The sequence below is a fragment of the Cydia pomonella genome, chromosome 17, assembly GCF_033807575.1.
Source record: "Cydia pomonella isolate Wapato2018A chromosome 17, ilCydPomo1, whole genome shotgun sequence".
Classification (NCBI taxonomy): Eukaryota; Metazoa; Arthropoda; class Insecta; order Lepidoptera; family Tortricidae; genus Cydia; species Cydia pomonella.
This window is the reverse complement of record NC_084719.1, coordinates 4,931,879-4,953,373: the sequence shown is the minus strand read 5'-3', so window position 1 is coordinate 4,953,373 and position 21,495 is coordinate 4,931,879. Positions and strand designations below refer to the sequence as shown.

The window sequence follows — 21,495 nt, the reverse complement described above, 5'->3', positions numbered from 1 at the left end:
AAATAAACTTACCTCCGAAAACCTCTGCGATATCTTAAACTTCTCCTCTTTCTTATTCTTCTCCTGTTCCTCCTCCTTATACTTGATATCTTCATCGCTCTGGTCCACCAGCTCTATGCTCTCATCCTTCATGATGGCTGCGGCCGCGTCATTATCCTTGGTCGGGGACTTCCGGGTTTTGGGGTCCGGGGGTTCGGGGCTGGACTTCTTTGGGGTCCCAACTAGGGTCACTGAGCTTATGCCGCCGGGGGATGTGGGGGTTGTACCTTTAAATATTGTATATATTTGTTTAGTGTGCCAGGCCGTGTGTCGTAAGTATAAGTTCCAATGAAAGTGTCGGATACATGACGTTATATTTTTTTATTTCTGATAAAGGTAAAACAAATATTTGCCATGACATCATTCCATAACTGAGTTTTAAACAACAGTATGTTCTACAGATCTTGAATTGAAACTTCTCAAAACTACTTGATTCAACTTAAACTATCGTCATTTACATAATAATTAATGATACAACTTAAACTAACATTCAAATCAATTTATGGTTTAACTCACGAATTTTAGTCATTTGCGCGTCATGTTTCAGAGAGCTTTGGTTTCCCTTGGGAGAGCCTTGGCTTGGTTTGAATTTTCAAGCACTAATTAGTTGACAAAATGATTCTTCGGAAATGAAATGAAGGGTTACCTTTCAAAGTCTCATTGCTAGAAGACGTGGCCATTATCTTTGGGATAGTTAAGAGGCTGTTGTCTTTTTCGTCTTTTTCTTCTTTTTCCTCCTCCTTTCGTTAGCACGGTTAAAAAGACAATACAATACAATACAAATCCCCTTATACTTAAAATAAGTTTACAAGGAAACATACATAGTACATAAAGACAGAAGTAAACAAAAGGCGGCCTTACTGCTAAAGAGCAATCCGGTAAGGACATCAATCCTTAATATCACTTATTTTATTCCCGCTGTTATATACCTGCTTACTTTATTTTTTTCATCACACTTGCTCGAAAAAGACCTTAATTCATGCAGGTATACCGAAAAACAAAAGCATTATTTGTTCCCTCAGTCTATAACTCCTTCTAGTATCTTTTTCATTATGTTACTTATTCAAATGAACCAAGTAGGTATAAATGAGTTTTACATTTAAAATACTAACGTTTATAATTTGTTTTTATTGTTTAGGTTAATAGTACAGTCAGCGTCAAATACTTTGTAGCAGTCAAAGTGGCCAAATAGTTCGGTATACCATACTAAATATATGGTGTACCGAACTATTTGGCTACTTTGGTTGCTACAAAGTATTTGACGCTGACTGTACATTACTATAGAGGCCGGGAAACGTAGGGTTGCAGGCTAAGTAGATATAGACGGCTGAGCGTAGCGAAGCCGGATAGAGATACGCGGCCGGCAACCCCGTTTCTCGCCGAGATTTGTATAGTGCTATTCTCAAACTTGCAATTAAAACAAAAAATTGTAGACAATTTGTTTGGCGGCGACCTACTCGAGTCGCCAGCCACTCTACCAGCGGTGCCACCGCCGTTGCTTAGCAACGAATATGCACAACAGAACACACACCAAATATGATTTGTTGATGATTGAATGCCAAGACGTTGTGTCACAATTTGACGTTAAAAAACAAAAGAAGGTTGCTTTACAGTCCTAGGTGTGTAAGGCAGTATGAAATTCCTTTACATATCATTTTCACTCATCGCACCTGATATGTCGTATTTCCGGACCTAATTTGACGTAAGTCATGTCATCATTTCATAGCAAGTTTGAGAAAAAGATATTTAATTTCAATAATTTAATAGCCGTTTAAAATATTTTTACAAAATTTTCAATCATGGCTGAATGCCGGATAGGTCTGTCTTCGATGCCTAACCTGTCAAAGAATGATAATATGGCGAACGAATATTTGAAATCTCACCGTATTTCAGAATGATTTCGCTTACAATTAAGTTTTTTCTTCGCATGTGTGATAAAAACTCCTGGGGTAAGAGTATTGCAAACTCGAGTCTTGAATTCACTCCAGTGTGCGGCTGTTGTGCATCGAAAGACCTCGTTTGCAAAATTTTACTTACCCTCCTCGTTGCCCAATGTACTTTATCATCTTTTGACATGTTTTTTTTTTTTTTTTTTATGGAGCGACATGTTCACCTCGGTGACAAGCTCTTAAATAAAGAGAAAAAAAAAATCTTTTGACATGTGCTTTTCAGTGACATTACTGTGACTAACTTTGTCAGTTGTTTTTGGGTTAGCTCCAAATTATTTTCAGAGCTGATAAAAATAGACTTGGTTGTAAATAATTATATACCTTGCATACGCTTATTGAGGAGGTCCGTCGTGATGGCGCCATTAAATATGGGGACAACTTATCGTCTTCTTCACCTGCGTAAAAAATAAATGCATTTAGACCCTATCTTTTTACAAGCTTTTATCTTACCTTGTTAGTACCGTAAAACCACCCAACTATAGTCCAAAGCCCCCAACTATGGTCCACAAATAAACTAAATTTTTCTTGTTTAGGTGTGTATTTTACTATATTTTTGTAGTAAAATACAAATAAAGTACGTTTATAAATGGAAGGTAAAACTAGGAGTAAACCACAAGGAACATTGGTATATAGATACTTAATTTCCTTTTGAACTTGTGAACCATAGTTGCAGTATTGGACTATAGTTGGGTGGTTTTACGGTATGTATATGTATATATGTATGTATGTTAGTGTGGGTCAAATCTTGCAAATTTGACCCCCTTCCCGATTTCCGATAGAGCTCTAATTTTACATACATATCTATATCTATGATGACATACAGCTGATCTGATAATGGAGACAGGAAGTGGCCGTGGGAATGTGATAAGTGATAAACACTTGGGGTTCTTAGAATTATCTCGATGAGTAATAGTTGCATGTGAAAAGGAAAGTACAGTCAGCGATAAAAGCTTGTACCAACATTTTTTTTTTTTGCCAAAGACTTATTAAATAATGCGTGGACAAAAACCACATTTAGAACATAATAAAAATGAACAAAGTATTATAATAAGTAAAAAGACTTTTGTGTAAATTTAATTTAGACTTTAGTGTAAACTTACTATAGACTTTAGTGTAAACTTACTGTAGACTTTAGTGTAAACTTACTGTAGACTTTAGTGTAAACTTACTATAGACTTTATTGTAAACTTACTATAAACTTTAGTGTAAACTTACTGTAGACTTTAGTGTAAACTTACTGTAGACTTTAGTGTAAGCTTACTTTTTAATCTCGAAGGTTTCCAATGCCAATCTCTTTCACTGAATTCAGATCCATATCCTGAAACACAAGAAATCATATTTTAATTAAATAATTTTACCTAACCTTACAACAAGTTTTGACAGACAAGTAAAATATATTATTTGTACCATTAATATGACAAGAAAGTAAACCACCAATTGTGAAATAGACGGTCTACGAGTACACACTACCACGTGAAAGTTGCAAAAAGTTTGCAATAAGTTAGGAAAGTTATCAGAAACTTCTGAAAAATCTTACATAAATTAAAGTAATGTAAATTTATATAAAATCTCTATGTAAAATGTTGAGAGAGAAAAAGGTTTGCGAGAGTTTTCCATGTGGAGACTTTCACAATTTGGGGATATGAGCCAGCCATTAATGGAGGGAACTTACCTGAGCTAGAGTTAGCAGCACTGGTATTCCGCGTAGCACCAGGCGGTGAAGTCAGCACCAACTCCTGGGCTGACAGCTCGTACAACACCTGCTTCAGTGCCTCAAGGATCGTCACGCCGTCAGTGAACACTTGGTTTCTAAGGAGGAACATGTCCATTGTCATAATAGAGGGACTCGCCTGACATAGAACTAGCAGCGCTGGTCTTCCGCGTAGCATCTGGCGGTGGAGCCAGCTCCAACTCCTGGGCTGACTGCTTGTAGAACACTTCCTTCAGAGCCTCAAGAACCGTCACAACGTCAGTGAACACGCGGATTCTCAGGAGGGAAATAGAGGGACTCGCCTGACACAGAACTAGCAGCGCTGGTCTTCCGCGTAGCATCAGGCGGTGGAGCCAGCTCCAACTCCTGGGCTGACTGCTCGTAGAACACCTGCTTCAGAGCCTCGAGGACCGTCACGCCATCGGTGAACACGCGGTATGTCAGTAGGAACGTGTTTAGGAAGTCCACTGAGAGGAAGCGTAGGTCTGAAAATTTGACATTTTTTTCAGCTATTCGTGGTTTTTGTGAGTAATTGGTGGTCTTGCGATGGGCAGTCATTACCTATAATCTGAGGTGTGTGCCTGCAAGTAACTTATACGAGTAGGTTTAACTTCGAATTAGTGATGAAATATTTTATGTACAATCCGTTAACTCTCAGAATGACCTTGGGATTTTAGAAAGATACAAAAAAAATTAACTTACCGCAAAAAGTTAAGGATACCTATTGTGTCAATGTAAGATAAGCCCTAATTTAATTACATTATGCGTAATATTCGCTTATTGCGAAAAATGTTCTATGGTGAATCACAAATCGGGTTGTTCGATTGTACGTCGACCCAAGGAGACTTGAACTCACATCGACCCGACACACGGGGCCACGATCGCTTTAGCAATTAAAACAATTGTTTTGTATTAATTTAATTGATCAATTTGCTTAAATTGCTTCCATCCAATTATAGTTTGGTAAAGAACTCGTGCCTATATTGACTGCATAGCTGATATAAAATCGGCTTCACTCACCAGTAAGCCTTTGAAGTAGCCGTTGTGGTGTTGCTGACCTGATCTGTGGCACCTTGCAGGAATTTAAAGTCCTGAAATATTACAGGTGAATTATATTATTAACCAGAAACAATCCGGAACAAAAAGGAATGAAAATATAAGTAATACTTCTGGTGTTATTTTTTGTGACTGAAGATCATTATTAATCATTGGGCGAGGTTGACGACCATGTGGCCTAATTTACCTATTAATGGAGTCCCGTGGATTCTTTAAGTTTGGCCCAATACGAGTATGATGCTTATAGATCACTTGTTCAAAATTCTAAATCTTTGTTGGGGTCTCCCCTTAATTTGGCCTAATGTTGATTCTTCGGAGGTCAGAGGGCATAAATTAATTAAAGAGTTTTAATGATGAAAAATGTTCTATTACACGAAACAAAATGCGTTTTGCGAAACAGCCCGTGAAATGCTTCTGATACTCGATACCTGCTGAAGCGTATGTCCACGTCATCTGTAAACAGAGCTCGGTCGGAGCGGCAAGCGGGCAGGCTAGCGGAGGCAGCACCACATGAACCACAAGCTCTGAGGAGTTCTGTCAAAGCCGCACTCTCCATGCACTGAGCCAGTTCAGATGTCCAAGCTGCTTTCTCTTCGAGAGTCGCTGCCACTGTTGACACATTGACAGCACTACGTAGGTAAAAAGAGATGATACTTAAAGCTAAGCATTAAATATGTTGGAAACCCTCTCTGACGATGGAGCGGTTAAGCCTCCAGACTCCTAAGCTAATTATTATAATAATGGTATATATATATATAAATATATATATATATATATATATATATATATTCACAAGCTATTCACAAGCACCCTCGAAGAAGTTTTCAAGGGCCTGGCGGTTTCCTGGGAGGCTAAGGGAATAGACGTCGGTGGTAGGAAGCTATCAAATCTTCGTTTCGCCGACGACATCGTTCTCTTTGCCCCTTCTGCAGCAGAACTAAAGCAAATGCTCCAAGATCTGAGCAACGCAAGCCTTCAGGTTGGACTTGAAATGAACCGCGCGAAGACTCAGGTTATGACCAACAGTAGGAATCGTCGCAGTATCGACGTGGACGGGCAGAGCATACAGTATGTTGACGAGTACATCTACTTGGGCCAGCTAGTCTCTTTCAGTAACAGGCAAGACAAGGAAATAGAGCGCCGTGTTCAAAATGCCTGGAAGAGCTACTGGTCCATGAAAGAGCTAATGAAGGGTAACCTTCCATTGTCACTGAAGCGCAAACTCGTTGACATGTGTATTCTGCCTGTCCTAACCTACGGGGCCCAAGCTTGGTCACTCACAGAGATTCAGAAGTCCAAACTGAAGGTTTGCCAACGCGCTATGGAGCGCAGCATTCTAGGTATTAAACTAACAGATCGGATAAGAAACACCACGCTGCGTTCAAAAACCCGCTTTGCCGACGTTGGCGAGAAAACCGCTAGGCTAAAATGGGACTGGGCCGGTCACGTCTACCGCATGCACCCAGAGAGGTGGGCTAGCATAGCCACCAAGTGGATGCCGGTAGAGGGACGTGGACGGGGCAGGCCCAGGCGGAGATGGCGGGATGACCTGGACAGCTTCCTGAACAACTGGCCGGAGGAAACACCAAATCGGGAATCGTGGAAATCAAGGGGAGAGGCCTTTGCCCAGCAGTGGGACACTCTAACAGGCTATTAAAAAAAAAATATATATATATATATATATATATATATATATATATGTCACCAATTTCATTAATTCAATTCAGCTTTTTAATGATATCAGAAAACTGCAACTTACAAAAAAATTGATATACTTATACACAAATCGTGACCGACTACTCTCAATGAGTTCGATGATTTCGCCAATTTTCGAACTCATTGAGGGATTTTATGGTCTAGACATATACGAGTATTTCACAACAACACAACCCAAAATAAATATACAGAGGACTGTACAAATCTAAAGTTTCCGGAAATGTTCTTTCGTTGGAGTAAATGGCGTTACTCTAGCCAATATCCTAGCGGTCCTCTTTCACTCGCCAAAGTTTACGTGAATTTTCACTGCTGCCACAAGTGCTAAATCAGTGCATAGTTAAAGTTAGCGTAGTCAGACTAGATTTAAATTATGAAATTTTGTATTTATATAGAAGCTGGAAAAATATTTTAATGACATAAGACGATGGAATCTAAAATATTCCCTCAGATGATAGAACTACTAAGCCTCCAGCATCCCATATTTATAAAGCTTCTCATTTACTTCAAAGCTGAAAATATGTTTTCATCTGTTTTATTTTAGAATATTTGCTGTACCGCTACTGCTAAGTAAAATAAAAATATTGCATCAGGCGTTTCCTACTAAATACGTACTTACCTAAGTGAGCACAGATTTGTTCTCCCTTGACTTCAACGAGAATTTTGAAGTCTTTCCCTTGATACAGATCGCCTCCTGGGGAAGAACAGATGGATGTAGAATCTGAAAATGAACAAAAGTAATTTTGTTGTAACAGTTTGCGATAGCAATTCAAAGAGGATCACATATGATGTGAATATTGTGTGAAGTTCTGGCTTAAAGAAGAAATAATTTAAAAACAGTAAAGAGTTGCAGCATCTCAGTGGAAGGAAATTGAACTCTGACAAAAATCTACGAGTCCGCAATCTTTGTCGGAATGTTTCTCATGGTTCAATCATCATCACATCAATAAATAAAAAAAAAATCAATAAATAATAATAAATCATCATGGTTCAATAGGGTAAAGTAAAAAGAAGCTTTTGTAAGTTAATGCACCTTAGAATATGTCACCATCAATAAGTCTCTGCTGTAAAGTTGAAACGTTCACCTGATTAACCATCTTCCCCTTATCATCACGACTGCTTGGATTTTCAACGAGTAGCGCATCATGCGACTGCAAACTTTCAGTTCAGCTGATAAAGTCTTCCTCCGGTAGCCCTGATGCTGAAATATTGCTGAAGCTTTTGGAGACCTACCATCATCATCATGGCTGCTAGGATCTTCAACTAGCAATGCGTCATGCAGTGGCAGCCTTCCAGTTGGTGGCAGATGTAGTCTCCCTCCAGTAGCCCTGGTGCTGAGGAGTAGGTGGTTGCTGAACAGGAATGCTTGGCGGGCCTGGAGTGAGGCTCGACGGCCTTTGCCGACCACTTGTGATATTGTTCCTGATGAAGAATGATAGATAAATTATTATTAAATAGGTACTGCTTCTAAAGCTATGTGAATTGTCAACACATCGCACTTTTTCGTGTTCAAGTTTCATCTCCATATTTCAAGTCTGTCTGTGATCTCTAGAACATTCAAGCGATTGTGCATATTAAGCCGCAAACAATTACAAAACAGAAAGGCGGGATTCCACCAGTGTGCGCCACTGTGCGGCACAAACATATTCAGTACAAAAATGCTTGTGCCGCACAGTGCCGTTCACTTGTGGAATTTTAATCATTCAGAATTACACAGTCAGGAAGCTTTTAGTCATTGTGATGTGTTACTTATAGTCGTTAACAGCTTGTTTAAACCTCTCAACAAAAACATTACCAAAATTTCCTGAATGCCGGAACGCGCGCTTAATAGCCTGGGCTATAATTTAAGTAAAAAGAAGCATGCTTGTATATAGCATTGTTATTTACAAAAGTATTACCTTGTCTAATGAAGACTTGGTTGACGTCAAGTAGAATGTCGCAGCCCTCGATGATCATGCGTTCTACGGCCAAGTTCTTGCGCAGGTTTTCCGTCTCACTCACCTGCCAATATCATAGAGACGATAACATAGACTTGAGAGTCAAACAACTTCTTAAAACTTTTATGTTACCTATCTAGTTAGATACAGCTTAAAGTACTGTCAAATGTATGACTTAAATGATGGATGACAAAGTTTCTCCTCTATCGACTCCTCTGTTAACTTAACTCCCTGATCTATGACCCAGCAAGTGAACTCTAATTAAAATTTGTTTTCTTTTTTTATACACTGCGTCATGTCTTGTTAGGTATATTTCTGTGAGTTTTCTTATACCTGTATGTGTATATGTATATCTGTTCTAATAACAGGAAAAAAATACGTCAATACATACAAATAAATTCCTTAGAAGCAATATGTCTCACCTCGTCGTGCATCTGCCTCGAAAGTTCTTCTAATTGCGCACGCGCATGCTGCAGGCTACGGCGCTCCACGTGGTCGTGCGGCGTGTGCGCCAGCAGCTCGTGCAGGGTTATAATGTAGCGAGGAATCTGAATGAAAGGGATTTGGTATCTAGTTCGAATAACCATTATTATGCTGCGTTTTCACCATGAACCAATGCTTGTGATGAACCGATAGTAACACTTCATTTACCTTCCTCGCTCAACGCAGCTCTAATGAAAACAACTCAGCGAAGCAAGGTATTTTTACTAAAACAACTGAAGGGTGTGACCGAGGAATGTGTTACGACGGATGTGTTGTGAGAAATGTGTTGCGAGGAATATGATGAGAGGTACAGACGCAAGTGAAAAACATTTAGAAACTCCGATCCCGCCTCACCGCACACATCTCTAGTGGAAACACATCGTTCCATATCCTCGCACCGGTCAGCTACCTCGCATAGCTTTGGGGGAAACGCAGCCTTAGAAGTCGGATATTCGATTCTAAAAACTAATTTTGGACGTCATCATATCCTGTTATTAAATCCAAGAGAACATAGGAAGAACGTAGAATGAGATGTTTGAGTCGCAGTACTCTGTTTGTACCTTTATCCCTTTAACGGACAAACTTCGATTTTATAAGGCAAAAATGACCATCCTATAACAAGGATTATAAACTTCATTTCAAAAAAAGAAGATGGTTCAATTTGTTATAATTTCTGATAGTAAGAGACAGGCATATCCAATTTGAATAATATTACTACACTGCGTTTAATGCAAGAAAACTTCTCTCAAAATTTACTACTTAAAAGGGATACATCCCTGTTTTTGAAACTTTTTAAAACAGAATTCTAAAACAAACAACTTTATAGTGCCTATTCCAAGCAAAGGTATTCGTTCGGATTCATACTACATCAGTATTGCAGCGTGACATTACTGTCGACTGCATTGCTACAGCAAATGTCAAACCGGAAAACAACATCGACGTTGACATTAGCGATAGTACTACAATCGGCAATAGTGTTGCGCTGTAATCGGTTGCATTGCTGCATCAGACGTCAAAAAGATAATTTTATCCAGAAGAAATCGTTTGAAATTGATGTTTCCGCAGTTTCAATGCAATCAACTGCACCAAAATTGCTGCCCAACATTACTATTGACTACCGGTAGCAATGCAGTCGGCAGTTAATATCACGTTGCAATACTGCTACAGTAATGCTGGCGTAACCTGAAGCTGACCGGCACCTTTGAGTTTCAAAGAGTATTAAAAACTTGAGGAGCCTTCTTACTTATACAGAAGGATTTCTTTAGTCTTGTAACTTTAATCCTTTAAGACGACTACAACTTTCTAATGCCATGAACGTACCTGATGCATAGGATAAGTTAGGAAAGTCTCCAACGACCGTCCCTGGCACGCCGGCTTGCTTTCCAACCGCGCCAGCAACGTAGCAAATGGCTGACTTTGCTTGCACTCCGTCAGCACTTGAAGCGAGTAATGATGGTTCCTCACGTACTCCTGGTAGATCGTCAGCATGGGCAGCAGCATGTCGAACAGGTCCCCTGTGGACACGCCTACCGTCTGATTGTTTGGTTTACAGTTCACGAGGGGCAGCTACGACGACACCGAATGCCATGCTAGCTTCCAGGCTATGAGGGGTTGGTCTCATTTACTGGCCGCCTACATTATAATATTCAGATCAATTTACTTTATATTCTTCTGTAGCTTGTTAGTGACAATAACATGAGATTTTTCTTGGATTTTATATTAGTTTTTAATGAAGCAGTTGCGACGTCAAGGGTTTTTTGAAATAGTTTTACCCACACGTCGGAATATATATAAAAATTTAAGTCAAAATTCATACGTTCGCAAGCATGAAATGCTTGAGAAAATATAAGTTCAAGTGTCGTCTCGATTGGTTAATGGTTATACTTTACATTCTGACAAAATGTCCGAGATATTAATATTACTGTAGATGGCTTATGGCAACCAAGATAACATTCATGATATCGGTTTCAAAAACATGTGATATGATTCCAATTTAAGTAAGGAAGGGTCATTATGAACGACAAAGGATGCCATTTGGACTAAAGACGGGACCACTATACATTGACAGAAAAAATACACAGGGGGTTTATGCAAGGTTAAAATCTATACTTCGGAACCGCCAGCATTAAGGCAGGTATAGAAAATGGATCGGTTCAACATTTGTATTAAGGACGCTTAAACTACATTGGCATTCACTATGGATTCAAAATTTTAATAAGGGTTTGGGACACATTTAAATTAACAGTTTAAAGTTCACTCATTAGGTGTTTGAATTATGTATATTTCAAGGGCTTATGAGCTTCGCCATGCTGCGCTACTCTATTATCTATGTCGTCTAAACTACCTACCTTCTCTAAGATATATAAGTATACTGTCTTTTGTACATATAATACCTTACTAACTAATTATTCTACGTTCTACGCCGCAAAATAATATTTTCTACTAATATATGGATTTGATTAAAATTGAATACATAAACCTACACCATAATACATAATTTATGATAAACATACCTAACCAAAAATACACTTTTATTAATGTCAAGTTTAATATTAAAATCAAAAAAATGTACCTGAATGTTATTATGGAGTCCAATTAAAATGTTATGTAAGTATTCGTATATATAATTTTGTAAACAATTAATTTCTACCACTAAAATAAAACTTTCTAAATACGTCATCTAAATACTGTAAGGCTATTACTTGAACAAATATTTACACATAACTAGCCAATGCAATAAGTTCTGCGAATATAAAGTTAGTCTACGAAAGTACTAAAATACAATATATGTATCTTATTAATAGATAATATCAATTATACACCGTGGTAAATCCTGACAAATTAAAAAAAAATCTTCACCTCATTTAGAGACTAAAATGTCATACAAAGTTTACGGTCTTGTCGTAAAGATTATGACAATTCTTGTGAAAAAAAATCTATAAAAACTTAGTGAAAACGCTTCTTTGGTTACGACTTCACAACTTTAAAACTTCGATTAGACAAACATACTAACAAAAATTAAAGTTTTAGAGGAAACACGCAATTTTTGTCAGTAATAAAAAAAAACTTTACTTAATCGTTGTTGTCGTGTGTCGCCAAGATGTAAAAAGAAATTACGTGTTGTGTGCAGAAAACGCAAGAAAAATATCAAACCTCATATAACATTTTTTTGCTCCTTATGATCTCAGGAAAACGTGGTTAAAATTTGTCGGAATTTACCAGCCCACGCCACGGTGTATATTATTGTAATTAATGTTAAACGAAGTTTCCACACAGTGCTCTGAACAAAATTGTACATCTTGTAGAGAAAATGAAACGTTAAACACGAACTAAAGTTTAATAGACATCAGCTATACATTATTTTATAGTTTCTGGAGACACTTAAGGTGCTCCCAGACGTCTAATATATTTAGCATGTTTGAAAAATACACAAAAAGCTTTCTATTGCGTTTTGATCCTAGGTTTAATTTTGCCAGCGCATTGGTGGACCTGGATTTTAATTTTATTTATTAATTATATCTAATTTATAGCAATATTTGCTGAAATGCCTTAAGTAAACATCAGTTACTTGGTGTTTTGATACACCACTTCCATTGACGGGATTGTCATGCTTTTGCACGTTTTACTGTTTATCAAAATTGGTTTTCCATCAGGTAGACTTATTGATCTAGATCAATAATGGTAGCATTGGGTCGTTTAATGCGGTTTTTTATGTATTTCGTCATCAAAGTTACTTTTATTAGAGAGCGATGGCAAAACAATTTTAAATCATGCCGTTGGAGGTAAAGATAATACTTCTAGAGATTTAGTTGTATCGAATGAAGAAATAAGTATTTTAAAAAATCCACCGATATTAGGATATTGATAATTTTAATCTTTGATTTATTGCTCTCTATTTTCAGTATTATCTTTTCAAAATTGTCCATCTTCTACGCAATGTCGGGCTGCTTTTTATGGGGAGAGCCCTAGCCGATGAAGCTTATTGTAGATGGTGCTAGACTCCACACAAAGACAGATAAGATGTATGGTTTCTGAGAAGACAGTCACCATTTTTGTATTATATTTAATTCACAACTTTATTGCTTTTAGCTCTAGCCGTCCAGACATCATAACTTGGCAAGACAAATTAGTTTCGTTTTGTCAAAAAAACGATTCCAAATAGAATGGAATGGGGACCTTTTTATAGGCTTCTGGGTGGCTATATCCTTTTTATTTCCGCAAAAGTCAATTAAAGTAACTGTTGCTATATAAATTAAGCTTGGTTTGGAATATCATTTGGATGGTTAAGTTTGTAAATTAAGCTTTTTAGGGTTCCGTAGTCTACTAGGAAACCTTATAGTTTCACCATATCAGTCTGTCCGTTCTTTGGCGGCTTTGCTCCGTGATCGACGTGATCGTTAGTGCTAGAAAGCTGAAATTCGGCACGAATATATACCTAAATCCGGGCTATAACCGCGAAAATCGAAACTTGTCAATTGCGGGCATTTTTCTCTGTCTCTGTAATTATGTTTTATTGCGAGTAAAAGAGAAACTTCCCCGCAATTTGCGAATATTGGTTTTCGCGGTACACCCCCCGTTATGCCGACAAAGTTGTAAAATACACAAAAGGTACGGTTTTTTTGGCTTTAACAGTAAATGTAATATTTTCGGTAAAAACAGCACTGAAAGAAAAAAAACTTGTAGCCCCTCCTCCCTCACCCCTCTTGGCCGGTTTTAATATCTACAGAACGTGAAAAAATATTTGTGAGCCCAATTCTTTTATTTCAATTAGTTGCGTAGACGATAGACGAACACGCATGCATCTAAAATCTACGGCATCTTACCTAATACGAGCGTGGGCCAAGACTCCATGCGAGACGTAAGACCCTTGAAGAAGATCTGGTGGAGGAAGAGTACCGTCTCGCTGTTCAGAAAGATGGAGTTGACGTCCTCGTGGGTGCAGGGGGGTTTCTTGGAGCTGGCCGCCATTTTGAAAGGACGCAGGAAGCAGGTTACCTGGGGAGAAAGCAAGCTGATGTGTATAATACTTAAAGCGGGTCAAACAAGTTTGTCAGTAGAAAAAGGCGCGAATTAAAATTTTCATATGGAACAGTACCCCTCACGCCTACATTTTTTAAATTTGCTGCTTTTTTCTACTGACGGTAATGGTTTGACAGACTATATATTATAATGTCATCGACGTGAAAATGACAAAATACAGCGCCGGTCTATTTGTATATGTCGAAACGTACCTTTTGATCTTCTGTTCGGCTACCACCAATTTGAAACTAACATATGCGATGGCGTGTGCGTGACTAAGTTCTTATCCATCTCGCTCATATTGGCATAAGTATTAGTGCGAGTGAGATGTATAGAATTTATGTCAAGCAGAAGCATTTGTTTCACATATATGAGTATACGTCCCGGGGAGTTACTTAAAACTGTCATTCTTCGTTCATAGAAAAATACAAGAAGCTGATATGGAAGGTAGAGGTAAGGAATGCAATCTGCATAGGCAGAACTGTTGCAAAAGTGTCCAGCTGTCAGTTATAAATAATGGTTCCAAAACACTCCAGTGTAGCGCTAGAGTAGCTAAGAACCTAGGCGTTATTGACGGAGTGAAGTGCGCTGTCTGTCTACGATTTCTTTTTTTTTTTCAAATATTCTAGGTATTGTAGCGCCACCTATTTAAGGGTTTTTGATGGACACTTTTTGGTACATGGAAATTTCATTCCTTACCTCTACCTTCTATAGAAGCTGATTTTCGTGGACACTTAACCCGACTCTGACTATTTTTTTCAGCCTTCGACCTAGGAGCATATGTTGGGTTATTAAAGTTTTCAAATATTATTTTTTTCTGGCAAATCTGTTTTGAACGCCCGCAAATGACTTATCTATCTTGAATAAGCATGGTCCAAAGACGATATTCTGCAAGTGGCATCGTAAGGACCCGACTCTGACTATTTTTTTCAGTCTTTGACTTTGGAGCATAAAATGAGTTATTCAAATTTTCAAGTATAATTTTTTTTCTTGCAAATCTGATTTTAACGCCCGCAAATGACCTATCTGTCTTGAATCAACATGGTTAGTTGACTATATTCTGCAAGTGACATCGTAAGGACCCGATTCTCATTATTTTTTTAGCCGTTGAATAAGGTACATAAGTTGATTTATTCAAATTTTCAAGTTTTATTTTTCTCTGGCTGATTTCGGTTTGGGGTGGTTAGTGTGAAGACAGCTACACCACTTTGAAAACTGTAACGGTTATATAACCGTTACAGTTTTAACCTATAGACCATATATATGGTCTATAGTTTTCTATTTAGTCCATAGAATCGTTTGTATCCATCTCGGTTGCTTGTTGCGTCTCTGTATGAATTTTTCGATTTTATTTTTTTATGGCAAATTTTATGAGATCCGAACGATTTAAATGCCTGAACAAACGTGAACCAACGAATATCTTGCGATTTAGACCAAAAAAACTTACAAAAAGTGGTTTGGGGTGGCTAGCGTGAAGACAGCCACCCCACAAAAAAAATGAAAAAAAAAATGAAGGAATCGGGTCCTTACGATTTTAATGCCTGAACAAACATGAACTAACGAATATCTTGCTATCTAGACCAAAAAAAATTACAAAAAGTGGTTTGGGGTGGCTAGCGTGAAGACAGCCACCCCACAAAAAAAATGAAAAAAAAATGAAGGAATCGGGTCCTTACGATTTTAATGCCTGAATAGTCATGAACTAACGAAAATCTTGCTATTTAGACAAAAAAAAATTACAAAAAGTGGTTTGGGGTGGCTAGCGTGAAGACAGCCACCCCATTTTGTTTTAAAAAAAAATGCATGTTAAAATCGGGTCCTTACGATTTTACCTACTGAACAAACGTGAACTAACGATGAACAAACGATATAGATATGCCATTTGCGGGCAAACGATTTGGGGTGGTCAACTTCACGGGCATACCCCACGCCATGAATTGCCATTATCAGTGCTACAATCAGCTGCTTCGAATTTTCAAAACTATAGACGTATTCTAATTTTAATAACAGATTTATCCAATGAACAGATCCACAACTAATCCAGATCTAAAGCTTTGATTCAAAGCTTCTTATTTAAATCAAAATACACCTGTATGAATAGACTTGTAATTAAACTAATTAATATTTAGATAAGTGATATCTTCGTGGAATGCACCTAAATATACTAAAACTGTTTTCGTCCCAGCTTACCAATATTTCCATTTGTTCTAGATATTCTTCTTCTGCCTCAACCATTTTGAAGACCAAGCTGGAAGCAAAAATTACATGCATGCATATAATACAGGATGTTAATTTAGTCACCTGTAATAATTTACGGGGTGAATATATAGGTAATACTGAGCAACTTTTACTATGGGACCAATCCCGAAATCGTGAAAAAAAATTTGACTGTTTCATACATTTTGGCTGTCTGACCTACAGATGTGCAAGTTGCGGAAAGTTTCCAAAAAATAGGAAAAGTTCTCGGAAATTTCTTGAAAATTTCACAGAAATCTATGAAATTTCCATTTTATGTTTCGGAAACTTTCAATCCCCATACAAAATAATAAGAAGTTTCCGAAACTTTCCAACGTCGAAAATTACGCAATTTTGGAAAGTTTCCTTCGGCACATCAGTAGTCTGACCTTGACATTTTGTATGGGAGGGTAAATTTTTTTCGCGATTTCGGGGGCTATCGGGGCCAGACTAAGGGGCACGATTTTTCTTAGAATTTACCTCTCTATTACAATCAATTCTCTTTGCTTGTAGGTACTAGTATTAGGTAGCTTATGAGTCTTATGACTAACGTTACTGTACCTGTTTCTCTTCCGCATGCTTTCAGCGTGAGGGCTCTTGATGTACTGGTCGACAATCTGCTTCCATCGCCGACGGCACAGCCAGCCTCGGAAAAAGCTCTGAAAATTTGGTTTGGGATATTTTTCTGTTTTTTGACATTAAAAAAATAAAAAATTAATATCGTTTATTTTACTAAGGCCCACCAGCCAGGCAACTAAGGCAACCAGGGCCCATAAATAAATTACATCAGAGTCGATTTTTGGAATGACCCCACATTTTTTGATTTAAGATATATGTACCCAAATTATACGTCTTCAAAAAATACGTTCATTTTCCGGAACGTTTTGCCTTGTTTGATATATTAGCGTTTAGCGATAGGCATCTTGGCTAAGCACCATTTGACTTTACTTATTGTCCGATGTCCCCTAGACGGGCTTGAGCCGGCAGAGGGCGTCCACAATGTCCGCCGTCTGTATCGCTAAACACCCAGATGATAAGTAATTGGGTTCATACCTGGACTTTTTTAATTTTGCGCAGCTCCGCCGGGTCGATGTCTGGTGAGTGGCTGGGGGAGGTGGACGCGGACTCCGCGCGGGTTGGCTGATCGTGCTCCTTCTTGAACGTGCATAGCTGGTAACAATAAATAAATAAATAATTATTTATATATCATACCATATTATATCATATCAACGTAGATTAAGCCACTATCCAAATGACTTGGCAGCAAAACTCACAAACAAGGGATATGAAAAAAGGTTTAAAAGAAAAGACATCTTCCCTCATACATAGAAAGGGGAAAAAAAAGTAGAAGCCCTCACTGGAGGACTCGCTCGTCACGTTATTAAGCATTCAACCAATCTGCTTATAGTCTGACTGATCGCAGACTGATATAACTAGAGAAGAAAAAAAAACGGACCTTCTTACACAAATTAACTAAGCCCCCAGTAAGCTCAAGAAGGCTTGTGTTGTGGGTCGATACATATAGAATCGTTTTTCCCCCCGTAGGGTAAATAACGGATATTTAGGTTCCTGCCGTAGGTTGAACTCATATGAGATAACATCCTTGTAACTCAGCCTTAATTAAGTGAATTTATCAACCTGTAGCGCCATCTATCGCGCCAATACAGTATTGTTTCGCGGTTGCTAGCCGGCAAGGCCCTTAGGTGGGGTTCAAACTTTGGCAGGAACCTAAATATCGAAAACAAAAACCTAAATACAGAAAACACGATTAACTCAGGAACAAATATCTGTGCTCATCACACAAACAAGGACTATCAAATGACAATAATTGAATGATTTTATTAAACCGCACTGCAATTGGCTTACATTTTTTTTGCTGTGCTTTCCATATTTTTCTATAAGTACTATCTACATGTTTTTTATTATTATTTTGAACCGGTTAATACTTAACATAATTGCATATTCCAAAACAGGGCAAGACAAAACGTTTTTCTATAACCACGCAACACAGAAACCTAGTACATTTCACTACAACTATAAGCTTTTTGACTTCACTGCTTAATTCATCGCACTGTTGAGCGTACTGCCATTGCGAGGTCCTCTCGCTCTCAACCACCTGCAGCTGTCATATATTAGGATGTGGAGGGTTGTTGAAGAAAAGTAATAAACCAGTCTTAAAGCAGTGCCCGTCTTTGATTCACGTTCCCTGTGTCCTAAGCTACTAAAAATGGTGCGGTCGGTAGGATACGCATCTACGCTCTCAAAGGGAAGTATATTTGTAGACATAACCTTCATCCTACCTCAGTTCTAATCTTTTTAACCCCGCTGCTCAGCTCATCCTAAGCTACCACCAATATCTGTTTTTATAACATTTGTAGCCTTAACCTCAACCTACCTCAGTCCTAAGCTTTTTGACTTCGCTGCTCAATTCATCGCACTGTTGAGCGTACTGCCACCGAGATGTTCTCTCGCTTTCAACCACCTGCAGTAGGTGAAGCTGCTTCTGCTCTAGCTCTTCTTTTTGAAGGAGCAGCTTGTTGAAGCTGGGGGCAAAGAAATAGGTATAAATTAATCGTTTCACAAAAATAATATATATTGATGAAATTTCTGGAATGTTGCACACAAACCTAGCCTCTGCAGGATAATCAAAGTTACGCTCTGTTTATTATTTATATTTAACTTTCCCTGTTAGTATGTAAGATTGTTAGTTAGTTAGTTAGTATGTATGTTTTCATCTCTCCTGTTCGGAAAGTGTGATTTTCATGAGCAGATAGCCGGGTGGAAAATAGCTTTTCACACCCTAGGGTGGAAAGTATTTTTTTTTTAAGTTATGACGAGCAAGCTTATGCTATATAAAATAGACCCAGTGTCTGTACCTTCATTCATTTAAGGCGGTACAGACACCTATTGCTATCTCTTTCTGTCTCTTGAAAAAAGCTATTCAAATCATCCTACTATCCTCATTCATGGTGGTACAGACACCTATTGCTATTTCTTTTCTCTTTCTTTAAAACATAGACAATCTAGCAATTGAATGAATGAAATGGATTTGGTGATATTCAAATTTGGAACACATCTGAAAAAAAAGCAATTCGATTTCACCTCTATTCTTATATCATTCGAGATGCCTTTTTGTTAGAAATGAAATGTCAATTGCATACAATTTTGACATATCTCGCATGTCACTTTGTATCGAATGATACGGAAATAAGCCCCCGACTCTAGGTTTGTCTCTGAATAAAAAAAAAAACTACGAATGAGTGACATTCGTGTAAAAAGTTTTCATTTACCACCATTTCGTTAAATGGTTTATCTTTTAATTAGTTTTAAGTATAAAATGAATATGTTTTCTTGTCTATAAAGTAACTATAGCCAATATTTCGTGTAAAATGAGCGATAAAAATATTTCGGTGACGCCACCACATATCTGCGAATCCCGCTATGAGAACAACGATGCCCCAACGTTGGCTGTAATTTGGGTTAGTGAATATATCATAGAATGTTAATATGTGTGTAGATAAAATAGTGTATGTAGTGAATTAGGCATTAAAACCATCGTGTATTTTAATGCCTTTTATTATGTAGCAGTTAAATAAACTACCATTATTGCACCACAAAAACAAACAAAGAAAGGTATAGCTTTATAACGCAAACTACCAATTCTCCCATGATTATAACGTATTACAAATGCAGTACGTACGAGTGTTTATTACTGGCACAAAATAATATTAAAACCAAATTAAAACTAAGTACTTAAGTTACGAAACGAGCAGAAAAATGTTCTAAAAAATTATTTCCGACAGCTAAAAATATGTGTTTGAAATTATTCACCCCATGTGGCCAGTTACATTTAAATGTTTCCAACCAGTTATGAGCAATTTTAATTGCTTTCTAATAAAAATAAACCTTATTACAAGCGCTTACGGCTGAAAATAGTAAAACCTCCTTCCTCACGCAAGCCTTGATTAATATTTAACTAGACAAAATGCCCGTGTAATGTACAGCGCTACCAATTTGACTTTGACGGTGAGCAAAACGAGAACTAACATAATTTCAAACTTATTTGACGCATTTGTTAGAGAGTAGCGACTTTGGCGGCGGCAAAGTTAAGTTTGTTTTCAGATTCTCATACGATTCATCAAAGATGGTGGACAGAGATTGTATGTACGGTTAATAATTTTAATGGCTGTATCCGTGTACTTTTCTGCTAATGACGGGTGTTTCTGTTGAGGTTTATATTTACTATTTTATACCTAATGGACGGTTTTTCATAGAAAGGAAGTTATATGAGGTAACCTCTAAACTAGTAGTCAGAATAAATAAACCATATGTTAAGGGTCGTTGCAGACTAGCGTATTATTACGTACGTATACGGTCGTTTCGGCGGTATGAGCTTATATTATACGCGTTTCATTTCCCTACATTTGGTCTAAACGAGCTAAACGAAACCGCCCTTTTACTTTTACACACAGCTTCACATACGATAACGATAAGTTCTGGTTTAGATAAGTTCTCATTTAGATATCGTTTATATGTCGTATAATTGACAGAAGCAGCTCGATTCGGGCAAGCTATGTCACATTGACGTTAGAAATATCGTAGATAGATCTTATTGGGATCACAGCGGAATCGAAATAAACGTCAATTTTGATATGTCGTTTAGTTATCGATGTTTCCAAGATCTTAAACGTATCTTAATCATTCTTCGAATCGGGTTGATAATTTGTCTATACCTCTGTGTATATCTTTGCGGTCGCCATGTAGGCTGTGTTGTCAATGGACACGACTTGTTGGTTGGAAGTGTAGTTCCTAATTATGAAATATAATCCTTAACTTAAAGGCGTCGAGCTGTGGGCGCGGGCTGCAGACGCCGGGCGAGCCTTCAGAATGCAGAAGAAGGCGGTACGTGCCATTGTCGGCGCATCCGACGATGCCCCGTGCAAAGAGCTATTTAAAGAACTAAATATTATGCCCCTTCCCTGCGAACTCATCTACCAAGTAGCTCTCTTCACACACAAGAACTTGGATGCATTTCGGCAGCGAGGTGTGAACCCGTACCGCGCCATGCGCAGCAATAAGCTCGCCCATCTGCTCGTCACACCTAAACACGATCTACGCAAGTCGGAGAGGTCGGTGTATGTCATGGGCCCGTCTGTGTATAACAGACTGCCGGACGCGATTAAAATGGATGCAACTTCCATAGTGGCCTTTAGGTTAAAACTACGTAAGTGGCTCCATGACCACGCGTTTTATTCATTAGATGAGTTCTACGAACTTCCTACTCAATGAGTTTGCTTGTATTAATTTTGATTGTTATGTGTTATATACTTATGTACCTGTACCTATTGTACAT

The 21,495-nt window shown here is 38.0% G+C and overlaps 1 protein-coding gene and 1 long non-coding RNA gene across 2 annotated transcripts in view; one reads left to right on the top strand and one right to left on the bottom strand.

Annotated features, from left to right (window-relative positions):
• Window positions 1-21,495, bottom strand: part of LOC133527030 (ras-specific guanine nucleotide-releasing factor 1-like) — a 105,374-nt gene that overhangs the window by 12,875 nt on the left and 71,004 nt on the right. Inside the window, exons 6-22 of the mRNA XM_061863917.1 lie at window positions 18,538-18,685; window positions 17,196-17,312; window positions 16,704-16,801; window positions 16,098-16,155; window positions 13,712-13,883; window positions 10,209-10,402; window positions 8,828-8,953; window positions 8,367-8,469; window positions 7,702-7,890; window positions 7,088-7,189; window positions 5,184-5,364; window positions 4,720-4,790; window positions 4,002-4,184; window positions 3,250-3,306; window positions 2,310-2,383; window positions 686-779; window positions 13-266 (exon numbers count right to left, since the gene is read on the bottom strand). Of these exons, the coding sequence (XP_061719901.1) occupies window positions 13-266; window positions 686-779; window positions 2,310-2,383; window positions 3,250-3,306; window positions 4,002-4,184; window positions 4,720-4,790; window positions 5,184-5,364; window positions 7,088-7,189; window positions 7,702-7,890; window positions 8,367-8,469; window positions 8,828-8,953; window positions 10,209-10,402; window positions 13,712-13,883; window positions 16,098-16,155; window positions 16,704-16,801; window positions 17,196-17,312; window positions 18,538-18,685 (2,221 nt within the window). The remainder of the gene's footprint in view (window positions 1-12; window positions 267-685; window positions 780-2,309; window positions 2,384-3,249; window positions 3,307-4,001; window positions 4,185-4,719; window positions 4,791-5,183; window positions 5,365-7,087; window positions 7,190-7,701; window positions 7,891-8,366; window positions 8,470-8,827; window positions 8,954-10,208; window positions 10,403-13,711; window positions 13,884-16,097; window positions 16,156-16,703; window positions 16,802-17,195; window positions 17,313-18,537; window positions 18,686-21,495) is intronic.
• LOC133527033 (uncharacterized) overlaps window positions 1-21,495 on the top strand; it is a 351,591-nt gene that overhangs the window by 290,428 nt on the left and 39,668 nt on the right. The gene's annotated exons all lie outside the window — the stretch shown is intronic.